Source organism: Sinohyriopsis cumingii, chromosome 1, assembly GCF_028554795.1.
Source record: "Sinohyriopsis cumingii isolate HCF-2022 chromosome 1, ASM2855479v2, whole genome shotgun sequence".
NCBI classification, from domain to species: Eukaryota; Metazoa; Mollusca; class Bivalvia; order Unionida; family Unionidae; genus Sinohyriopsis; species Sinohyriopsis cumingii.
This window is the reverse complement of record NC_142961.1, coordinates 43,056,962-43,070,018: the sequence shown is the minus strand read 5'-3', so window position 1 is coordinate 43,070,018 and position 13,057 is coordinate 43,056,962. Positions and strand designations below refer to the sequence as shown.

Sequence of the window (13,057 nt, the reverse complement as noted above, 5' to 3'; positions counted from 1 at the left end):
GAATTTCATTAATATGCACAGATCATGTTCATAATAAACCTACTTATTAACAGACAAAAATCTGATCAGATATAGTCACTAAAAAGTCGACATGCTCAGTCAATCAGATGGAAGTTCACCTCAGCCACATGTCTGATCTTGCTTAGAACAGAACAACTGTACCTATCTAGAATCAGAAATAGTCTCATGAAAGATAACATTCTCAGCCAACCAAATGCAAGATCACCTCATTAATATGTATGAATCTTGCCCATTACTGAAACTATGTGAGATGTTGATCCCATATTCCAAGTTTCATTATTGTCTCCTGGGTGGTAAAAAGCTGTGCCAATCAGACACAAGGTCACATCATTCACATGCTTGTATCTTGCTCATAATCAAACTTGTGCAAAATCTTGGTGATATAAGAACTTATTCAAAGATGCCAGAGCTTTTTTCTGAAAATCCCACATCCATATGACCATCCATTCAGGAAAAGTAGTGACAATTTCTTTTTTCAAGATGGTCATTGTGGTGACCATACTGGATGTTTAGTGGTACTGTTTTCATTTAGAACCAACTGGATCTCTGGATGAATGTGTGTTCAGTTTCACAGTGAAAACAAATGCGTGTTACATGACAGATGGACAACAGATGACTGACAATGGACAATAAGCAATCTTCTGGTCTACAAACTTAAAAATACAATTAAACAAAACTAAAAAGGATCCATGGCCATACCCACATTATAAAGACATTATAAGAGGTCAGTGGTATACTGTATTAAGACTGACATTATAAGAGGGCAGTGGTATACTGTAATAAGACTGACATTATAAGAGGGCAGTGGTAAACTGTAATAAGACTGACATTATAAGAGGGCAGTGGTATACTGTAATAAGACTGACATTATAAGAGGGCAGTGGTAAACTGTAATAAGACTGACATTATAAGAGGGCAGTGGTATACTGTAATAAGACTGACATTATAAGAGGACAGTGGTAAACTGTAATAAGACTGACATTATAAGAGGGCAGTGGTAAACTGTAATAAGACTGACATTATAAGAGGCAGTGGTATACTGTAATAAGACTGACATTATAAGAGGGCAGTGGTAAACTGTAATAAGACTGACATTATAAGAGGGCAGTGGTATACTGTAATAAGACTGACATTATAAGAGGGCAGTGGTATACTGTAATAAGACTGACATTATAAGAGGGCAGTGGTAAACTGTAATAAGACTGACATTATAAGAGGGCAGTGGTATACTGTAATAAGACTAACATTATAAGAGGGCAGTGGTATACTGTAATTAGACTGACATTATAAGAGGGCAGTGGTATACTGTAATAAGACTGACATTACAAGAGGGCAGTGGTATACTGTAATTTGACTGACATTGTAAGAGGGCAGTAGCATACTGTAATTTGATTGACGTTATAACAGGGCAGTGGTATACATGTACTGTAATTTGACTGACATTATAAGAGGGCAGCAGTAACTGTAGTTAGACTGACATTAAAAGAGGACAGATATATACTGTAATTAGACTGAAGTTATAAGAGGGCAGTGGTATACTGTAATTAGACTGACATTGTAAAAGGGCAGTGGTATACTGTGATTAGATTGACATTATAAAAGGGCAGTGATATACTGCAATTATGTTGACATTATAAGAGGGCAGTGATATAATGTAATTAGATTTAAATTATAAGAGGGCAGTGGTATGCTGTTATTTGATTGACATTATAAGAGGGCAGTGGTATACTGTAATAAGACTGACATTATAAAAGGGCAGCAGTATACTGTTATTAGACTGACATTAGTGCACTTATATCTTTTCATATCACTCTAACTTTCTAAACAATACCTACACTGTTCAGAGTAGAGGCATCAATGTTTTCTTTCTGTATTAATGGAATATAATTTTACTGTTTTCTTGTTTCATCTGTGAAGTATAGCTGAGATAAAGGAAGCACTTTTCATTGCCACTGACAGTGTGACCTACTTTTCATGGTAAAGTACTTAGATTAAGTCATTTGTATTTTTATCCTGTTCTCTGACGTTGTAGCATACAGTCATTCAACTTTAAGTGTACTATTTACATGGGCAAAATGCAGGTCACAGTGGAATATGCCAAGTGGATCATGCTCGACATTGCATTTTGCAGTGTTCTTGTTGGAAACATCAAATTCTTGTTTACGTAAGATCGTCCTTTATTTTGATATCATATATTGTCAATTAATGTTTACTTTGCATGGTCAACATTTTAGTGTAATATAGATCACAAATATATAAATGACAACTCTCTCTCTAGGTCACCTATGGGAATAGAAACATTGGATTCATTTACAGAAGAAAGCTAAAACATTTGCTACCATATATGTATGAATGAAACAAACATTGTTTGATTATAAATTACAGTTAATTAGATATACCAGCAGGATGCTTAAATTCAAAGATGGTCTTAGCAGGCTTAAGTGTCAATCATTGCCTCAATTTACAGCATGAATAAAAACAGAAACATCTGACTGAACAAAGGAACACACAAATCAGTTAGTAAACTTGTGCATAATTATGCAGCCACTTCATTCTTTTATTGTTGCTGCCAACACCAATAGATTCAAAACACAAAACAAAGCATTCGTAAGTACAATATCAGCACTGTGGAGTGAATTTAGTAGACACTGACCCAACTAAATCAACCAAATCTTGATGATCATTTTAAAATCTTCCTAAATTCTCACAAGTGAACAATTTAACAGTCATATTGCTGATCTAGATACCATTATTAAAAATTGGTGTATTTTATTAGGATGTACTGAGGTTTTGTTCATTAAATTATAAATGCTGAATTTGAAAAATAGCATCAGAGATATATTTTTGTGTTATCCCATAAGACAAAAATCTTGATTTACAAATTTGTTCTAATAATGCTCAGCAATTCTCCACAATAAGTAACCAAGAATATAACTAAAAGCAGGCTCCGCCAGAGTTGTTCAAAAGTAAAACCAAATCTCTATCCCTGAGATGCATATATCTGATGAAATGTTAGATGTATGGACAAACTTATTGAGCCATACCACAACCATTAACTCAGCCAAATTTTAATGGAAACAAGCGAGAATCAAATACTGGTAACCTAGATCTTTATTTACTTGTGTTAATTTAGGCTTTTCTGCCTTCAATAATTTTTCTTTAGCAAAACTAGTCATACCAAGGCTCAAGCTTTACAGCAGTGGTAGAAATTATGTTGCATAGTTTTCATAATCCATGGAGTTCTGTTTGGATATCTGAACCTATGATAATTGCAATTTTGCAAAACTGTGCAGTTAACAAACAATTAAAAAAAGGGTTTTAGGTACTGGACCAAATAAGTTGTATTGTACCCGAAGGTTATATAACATTTTGACAAATATACTGTACATGAATCTCTGACCATGAAATTTGTTCAATAATTTTTTTTGTTTTACAAATTCAACGAAATCGTCAAAAGTGAAACTAATTTTTTGCAAATTTTGTAAGGAAGTTGAATATTTTATTGACATTTCTGATTTTTTATGGGGTGGTAAAAATCACATGCAGTATGAAACATAACCTTGACGTGTACAATTCATGAATAGTATTCAAAGAGGGTACAAAAACAGAAGTACCAAATTGCAGCACTCTTGTCTATTGGTGTCAAAGAGACTTACATATTTAGAATCAATAGGGGGTAGTGGCTCAACTGAACTCACTCGAACCCAGGCATGATCATGCTGAGAAAAAAAAGTGTTAGTACTACATATACAATCATAGTTTTCACCTTGCAATCTGATGTCTGCAGAGAAAGTCATGTAGCAAAATGTTTTATCCTTTAAAGCATTTGTTACACACTTTCTTTAATGTAAAAAACAAATAATATAAAAGAGGTCATCTGAGGCTGAACAAGCCAAACCTACATGTAAATGGGCCCCATATCCCACCCTCTCGATGAGCAATTTCAAACTTGTGCAGGAATCCCAAATTTAGAAATAAACTCCTGAAATGTGTATTCTCTCTTTTATCCACCATTTTCCAAAACTGCACATGGCTCAGACTGTATTCCCAATCATACTACAGAAGACCATGAAAAACTTTCTTCTTAGTTATATGTTAATTTACTTAGGTGTATTGAATATCATAACAGTCCTAACACTTTTAGCCAAAGACAAAGTTTGTATGGGGTACAGGACAGTCATAACATTCCATGCACTCCAAATAAACACCAAATGGATTCATTACCTCATAAACTTATAAAATATTAGTTACACATCAGTTTACCAGGGTGTAGAGAATGTTAAGAACATCCTGAACCCCATGCACCCTAAACTGAACTGAAGCTCAGGGTATAAAGGGTTAAAGACAGTCATTACATTCTAAGTACCCCTGCAAATTAACATTTAAAGAATTTATTCCCACATAAACTTTACGTATCAGTAAACTTATCTGCTGAAGGAACAACACAAAAAAATCTTTTGGCTGCCACTCCTGGCCACGCAGATGATTATTTACAAATTTACCTCCCCAATGAAAAAAAATCCTCATAAATGACTGACAAATCAACATTGTTGAACTGCAATCTAGTCTTCTTTGGGGTGAAAATTTCAATCCACAAATAAGCCACACCATATCTCAGTTCTATATGTAATAAAATCATTTCATATATAATCAGAAATTATATATGTACAATTTTTTTTACAAACTTTTGAAGCAGAGGTTGTCCACAATTTTCTTTTACCAGTTGTTGACTGCCTGTCAACATGTAACTTAATGACAGCTTTGCTAAAATATTTTTGAGCAGAAATACAAGATTTTATAACTTTATAATTGACCAATCATAGAATTTAATTCATTAGGTAGTACACTTATTTACTGACCATAAGAATCTCTTGGCTGCCACTGTGGTCTATCTTATGATTTTGTATAAACAGTGCACTAGTAGCAGTTACCTCCCTTTGACCCTTTCCACTCCATCCTGCGAACAACTGTCAAATTAGTATTTTTCATTGATCTAGTCTTATTTTGGGGGCATACTTTTCCACTGATAAATAAACAACATAACTCATTTCTATATTGTTTCATATATTCAGATCATAAATTAGATACTCACATTGTAACATCTGAAGTGGAAGTTGTCTACCAACGTCTTATACCCAACAAGAGTAATGTTTAACAGAAATAAGGGATTTTATATCATGATATTTGATCATACTCCAAGAATCTTGTTTATGAGGTAATGAAGTATTTAACCATATTCATGATGTTCTCTTCATTAAGCATTTAAAGGGTGGGTGTGTTTTTAACCCATTTTGGTAGCAAAAAAAATGCAACCATGATCAAGCATTGACTTATGTGATTATAACAAAGACACTACAAAAGAAATAGAATCACATCAAGCACAACAAAATCTCAATTTTGGCATTCTTTTTTGAGGAGGGAGCAGTGAATTTGCATGCAAGCACTATTTATCTGTATTGAGTATTAAAAAAAATGTTAAAATATGTAGTTGCCAAATTTACAAATAAATGCAGTGATGCACACCCATTCAACTCATCAAGAGCAAATTTTCACTTACAAGAATTTTATAAACTTCTAAATATCAAGACTTTCTTGCAACAATTCAGGTTTGTTCTATTCTTTTTTACATTTTCTCTTTACAAAATATTATTGCCCATAACAACTTCATTGGTACAGTAGAAAGAACTTTAATGCTTGTGTTTGTCTTGTAGACTTAAAAAACAAGTTTTATTAACTGGAAAGGACTTCCAAGAAAATGTTTTAACTGGATCAGTTATTTAATGAACTTACCAAATATGCTTGATAAGCTTCAACAACACGAAACTGCCAGAAATTTATTCATTTCACCTCAGCCAGTAATAGCCAGGCAAATAAAATGATTACTTATATACAATGTAGGGTTAAGTTTGACAAAATATTAAATTAAGCAAAAAAAATTATGGGTAAATAATTTTTCGTTATAGTTCATTCCAAACAGGATCAAATACAGCATCATCCATTAATTTAGTGTGCATACTGTTTCCAGGGTGAAGAATACAATTTTCTTAATTTTGATACTGTGAATTCAAAATTTTCATGGGTATCAATTTTCATGGTTGTATATAAATTTTCATTTCAGTTAAAGTGAACATGTCCTAGAATGAATTATCTTAAACTGATAATAAATCAGGCAAAGCATGATAAGAATATATCAAGAGGTTTAGGGAATACGTGCAAATAATTTTTTAAAACTAAACTTAACCTGCTGTTGCCAGAGGTGACAGCTATGTCCTACTTCCTACTAAAGTGTATGCCAATTTGGTCACGTAGGTGCATTTACTCAAATTAAATTAAATATTGTTTTTAAAATTTAATACTAAAATCATTTAATCAAAGTCTATTCAATACTGCCTGCTGAACACTCCACACCTTAAATGTCATAAAAAAACTGCTGCTTTCATAATGTACTCATAGCATGTGACATTCAATCCAGTTTAATTGAATCATACCCATTGGCTGACCTCATCAAAAAACGTTCATGTAATTTTACAATGATTTTGCTGTATGTATTTTTCACAGAGTGTAAATAATGGGCCTCCAATGGAATATGGATGTATGAGAACCCAAATAAAGTGAATAATTACCATTATAAAGGCATGTGTTATCAAATTCTAAAAAATGACTGCCATTGAAATAGTTGATTGTGAACACCTTTATGATCTGTATGACTTTTACTATAATGAAAGGCTCCAGATAAACATGCAAACATGTTTGAAGTTTATTTGCTGAAAAGAACACTATCATGGCTACAAATATTTTATAGACCAAAATACATTAATTTTCAACAACATGCTACTTCATGGACGGATGAGAAGAAAAACAAATCCTGGATGATCGTGTGGGCTTTAATTTGTTAAAATACAGCTTAGTAATAAAGAAATTTTAAATATGCCAGGCAATACAAGTTAAAATTAACAGAATAAAACTGCAGCAAATGCTTTATAAACTTAAATGTCTAAAAATAATAATAACATTATTGATTTACTACAACCTATTGTTCTGTGATTATAGTAGTTATAAATTAGAAACTTTAGTATAATAATAAAGAGATCATGCGAAGTAAATCAAGAAATTAGAAATACATATCATTTGCAAAGTTGCCAAATTATGACAGTGGTGGAAATTATTTAAATTATGACAAATGAACAAACATTTTTTTTCTAGTAAGAAAGCTATCACTTTTCTTAATATTCAGAGTTGAAGATAATGTTAGCACTGTATACAATTATCCTATTTCCTCCATAAGTATAAGTTCAAATAACTGATATCAGGTCGAGCGTAAGCTTTCTTTTGTTTAGATTTTATGCTAAGTTATTATGAAACATTCTCCTTTAAAAAAAAAATTTGTATCTAAGGGGAGATAACTATGCAATCTCCAAAAAAAGGTAATTACCAAAGTAGCCTTTATTTCATTATACTGTTTTTCAAAAACTTCTAAATTACTGTGTTTCATATGGGTTTTTCTCAAAGTCCAAATTCTGCACAAGCATGATAATTGGAGTAATTTTTATATATTTAATGAGTATAATTATCAAAATTTTCATTTAAACAAAACAGAAACACTCACTTTATATTATAAAAACAAAGTCCATCCAAAAGCATCCATATTTATATAAAAAGTTTCTTAATTTCTTGATCTATTACTTTTTCAGATTATCCTAAACCAACTCTAAATGGCACCAAGGTATCTCGCAAAGGAGATTGTTGATAATACAATTTTTTCACCACTTTCACTGCACTACTTGAATATAATTCACACATAAAGTTTCTGGAAAATTTCAGCCATAAATATGAATTAATGCAATTTGCCCATCGACTCAAAGACTGTTAACACTAAAAGAATATCATCTGTTGGATCTTTACATTTATATTTGGTAACAACAACAAAATCCACAAATATTGTCACCCTACAAAAATAGTGAATTCACAGAAATCAACAATGTGGTTAGGAGAAGAACTAAATTACTATGAAAACTACAGTGCAACAAATAAGACTATGTTATTAAATGTTGATCTTTGTTACACCCTTTGTATATATAATTATTATATATTAATATTAGCATTATACTTATCCCAAATTAATTTTGAATGTTTCTAAAGGATTCAGCCAAAGGAAGCATCAGTCCAAAATCAGTTTTCTGAGTGACATAACAAATCATGCATACAACAATGTCTGACTGCTGACTTACCATTCGGGAACTTGTTATTGTCAGTCCAGTCTTGTCGTCTCTTGTGATGACTGGGTTGTTGGGATTCTGCCTGTAGACTCCTGAGCCTGGTCGACTTCCTACCCGTGTTGCTGGAGGAGCTGATACTTGCCTCCCTTTTATGGGATCTTGACCCTTAAAATGAAAAATCAAGAGCATCTAACATTAAGTCTATTTACAGCAGGTTTAGTCATCAATGACCTTGTTTTCATGGACACTGTGTTTACCCCAGATATTCAGTCATAATCAGCTTCTAAATTTAGCAAAATTAACATTGCTGAAAAAGAACTGGCACCATTACAAAATATACATTATCTTTGTTTGCATATATAACAGTAATCAAACTCTCCAAGACTGAAACTGCAGTAATCCAAATTTCTTTACAAAAGTTATGAAATAGATTTTGCCTTATTATATTCCACATTTCAAAAAAATTAACTCAGTATGCACATATGTATGCATGTATGAATAGGGTTTAACAGCGAGTCAGCACAATACTGGCTATACAGTGCCAAGTAAAAGTAAAGTTGTAAAAATGTAAAGATAAAAAAGAGCCAAAAATCCCCATTAGGGATCTATACTTTTCTAATTGCAAAAGTCCTACAAGAACAAAGTTATCAGTAAAGATGCTATTATATTTCGAAAGCCTTATAAAATAATAAAAAAAATGTAACAAATACATGTATAAAAACCTTAAAATATAGTGGTTAAAATCAACTGTAAACCCCAAACCTCTCAAAACCAAATTCTTAACCTGGTACAAAAATCTTTCAATCCTCAGAGATTTTTTTGTACATTAGTAGATTTCTTTCACAGATACTTTAAGAACTTTGCTTTAAAAATATTTTAGGGTATCAGTACTGAATTGCTAGCACTATAGCCTAAGTTGCGCTGATATGCTAAGCTTTGATAAAAAAAATTCAATCTATCAACCTCAATAAGACCATTACATGTATGCCAGAATCTGTTTTTGGTGTACATATATTTCTAATCCACAGCCAACAGCTAAATTTGTACAGTAAAACAATGAATGGCCATTAGTCAATTTTCTGCACTTTTCATCTATACATCTCAACAAAATGAATGACATCTGGAACTAAATGTACAACTTGAAACTTTACATTATTATTCATTTACCTGTTTATTTAGAAAATACTGTATTAACCATGATTTTTTCATACACTTTAATGAATTATACTTTAAGGTGTATAAATAGCTATACTAGGTTTTTAAAAATATCATCTTTTAGGTACCAAAATATATGCAAGATAATATATAATATAGTGGATCTCTGTACCAAGCAATTAACAAACATAATACAATTATAATTTTTATAGACTGATGATGTATGAACAACCATAGTGTATGAAATAATACAGAAACTGTAGTAATTTATCCAGATAAACTGACCATGTCTCTCAAGAGAAGTAGAAGTAATTAACATTTGACTGTATAGAGTAAGAATAGGGACTTCACTCTGGGCCTCTTCCATTTGAACAACAACAACATTGAAAAATAAACATCTTTGTTGGCAATGGAATAATGGAAACATGCATCCCATAATACTTATAAAACAGTTGACCATTTTATTAAGCATGTTTATATGGTATAATCAAAGTCATCCATCTTGACGATATAAATCCATTTCCTAAGTTTTAAGGAAATATGATAAGAAATATAGTCTCTAGATCTGCAGACATAATGAGCTCTGCCAATCTGTGGCAAAGTATCTCCTGATGTAATCTGTCTACAATGAGCTCTGCCAATCTGTGGCAAAGTATCTCCTGATGTAATCTGTCTACAATGAGCTCTGCCAATCTGTGGCAAAGTATCTCCTGATGTAATCTGTCTACAATGAGCTCTGCCAATCTGTGGCAAAGTATCTCCTGATGTAATCTGTCTATAATGAGCTCTGCCAATCTGTGGCAAAGTATCTCCTGATGTAATCTGTCTACAACAATGATAATGTCAGCTCATTAATATGCATTTGTATGTCTTATTCAAAATAAACACAATACATATATATCTTGATGATATGAGTCAATTTTATAAAGTCTGACAAAAATTCAATCAGATATAACATCACTAATATGTTGACAAACTCATCCAATCAGATGGAAAGCCACTTTATTTAAAAGGCATGGATCATGCTCATAATGTCTGTGTGTGTTTTGGATTTTTAACGTAGCTTTAACAATTTTTCAGTCATATTGCTATGATGTCTACATTGTGGCAGTTTGTAGTGATGTCTAGTGCTGGGTCATCATGCTGCAGACATGTAGCATCATGTTCCACCCAGTCACATTATCCTGACACCAGGTCAACCAACACTAGCCTCTCAATGCTGAGCACCAAGCGAGGCAGCTGGTAGAACCATTCATAAAAGTCTTTCGTATGACTTGGCTGGGGTTCAAACCCATAACCTCCTGCATCCAAACCAGATGCTCTAACCACTTAGGCCACTGGAGTGGTCTCTTGTTCATAATGTACTCATTTTAGATACGAAGGTTAAAACCTATTTAGCAAGTTTATCAAAACTGAATCAAAAACATATGCAAGATCACCTCAATAATATACATAGATGCCATGTGTTCTCAGACTGACTGAAGATTGAAGATCTTCTTCGTATTTTAGCCTATATTTTAAGTTCTAAAAAATTCCAATCTAAAGTATGGCCTACAGAGTAGTAATAAGCTCAGCCAATCAGATGCAAGATCAACTCATTAATATGCATGAATCTTGTTCATTAGTGAACTCATCCAAACTCTTAAATATATAAACTCATATTTCCAGTTTGATCAAAATCAGTTAGGAAATACTGCTTCCAAGACCTTTGCCTCATGTGTGATGGCTCATTGATAGGGAATCTTTCTTCACATCAAAATGATGACTAAAGTACTGAAAATTGTCACTGTAAATGCAAACACTATTAACAAATTGAGTACTAAGTGTGGAACTGCAGCGTAATATATTCATGATATTTACCCATTGTTGTACCAAGCTTACATCTTTGTAAATAAAAATGAAGTTGTTTTCTTCACAACATGTTACTGACTGACAACATTAGTAAGTAGATTAGGGATAGGTTAATATTTATAAGTGACACATGCTAAATGTTAAGCGATTTTGAACTTTCACAATTGTTATGGGTAGAAAATGCATTCAGATTCATTTTCAAGGTGCAAATCTGTATCTGCTTGGCCCACTGAGGTCCAGTATGCAATAATGTTTTATATGACCCAACCAATTTTACCTGGTTAGGATGAGTGGACAAGTGCTTTTCTTGAACCCTGCAATGGTTGTAGGGCCATGCATATGATTAAACAATGCCAGTGTCTGTGACAGAACAGTCAATGAGGTTAATAAAGAGGACATTGGTTAAATACTGTGTGATAATCATAATTCCAATTTTTCTGTCAAAAACAGGATGCAATAAATGGTACAAATGCCAATAGAAAGGACAACCGTTTTGTATAATTTCAGGCTAAGATTACTGCTTAAAGTTAAAAAAGATTATGTAAAAATAATACTAACATATCATAATCTACATAAATGCTTAAGTTCTATTGACAAAAAGAATGAATTGCTATGCACCAATGTTATATAATGTCACATGTGTAAAGTGAGATGGAAAATCTATTATCGCCTTCTTCCTTGAGAACTGTCTTCCTAGAGTTGTTTTTTGGTGTTCTACCTTGAGACCTTTCTTTGTACATTGTTGTTTGATGTTCTCCCTTGGGACCTGTCTTTGTACAGTGTAGTCTGGTGTTCTACCTCGAACCTGTCTGAGTACAGTGATTTTTGGTAGAGCAGAACAGTTTTCTTAGGAGATGGCAATAATCAGATAATGGACCCTGTTCTGCTAGTATTCTATATAACAGTCAATTTAGGTCTACACACACTCTTCACATCTGGGTATACATTATACATAGGGTAAATATGGTAAAGAGAACACATTTGGATACAAACAGCGCATGCAGAATGATACAATTCTGTGTTGTAATGACACAAATCATTATTATCATATATACTAGTGCTTAAGTTGAAATCAACTGCAGACAATGCAGACCCTGATTTGCTGTTGCATAAAGAGCTGACAGATCAGGGTCAGTACTTACTGTTCTACTTATTACTCCTAACAAACTGCATCGTCTCAGATCTGACAGCACAATATATACCAGCTAATCTAAATCAGTGCATATGGGCTTAATTTATATGCAAGTAATTATGGTATTATAGCTGACAAATGTTCTACAGACCTTTATGGATCCCAAAACCATTTGTTACAGCAGGGTACAATTGCACAAACTGATCACACTGTTAAAACACACATAATCACAGAGATCTGATAAATAACTTGGATATTCCTTTATTAACATGACAGGGTGTTTTCTTCTATGCTTTTTTATGTACATGTAATAACCCTTACATGTTGATATATATTTAAGTAGAAGGAGCACAAGTAATACACACCAAGATGTAAAAAAAAATTTAAGTTTAGGATTGCTTGGGTCATTAATTACATAAATATATTCATTTTTCAGCATTTCAATGGCAATCACCTTCAAATAATCATCACATGTTATTCTGGGGGGAAAAAAATATTTTTACCAAATGTTACAGAAAAACATCCTATAAATGCTGATGGTTCTGACAATGACAAATTTGGAAAACCATGAAACAGCACCAGACCAGAACACACATACAGGCACATCAAATAGCATAACTTAGGCCATCACTAATGACCTTAACTGTTAAGCTGGGGATTTGAAAATCATCTGATATGGTGT

General features: G+C 32.7%; 1 protein-coding gene across 3 annotated transcripts in view; it reads right to left on the bottom strand.

The window, feature by feature from the left end:
- Positions 1 to 13,057, bottom strand: part of LOC149806787 (extracellular signal-regulated kinase 2-like) — a 63,154-nt gene that overhangs the window by 15,126 nt on the left and 34,971 nt on the right. For all 3 annotated transcript variants that reach the window (XM_089957650.1, XM_089957659.1, XM_089957669.1), the window contains one exon: positions 8,250 to 8,402. In XM_089957650.1, the coding sequence (XP_089813776.1) occupies positions 8,250 to 8,402 (153 nt within the window). The remainder of the gene's footprint in view (positions 1 to 8,249; positions 8,403 to 13,057) is intronic.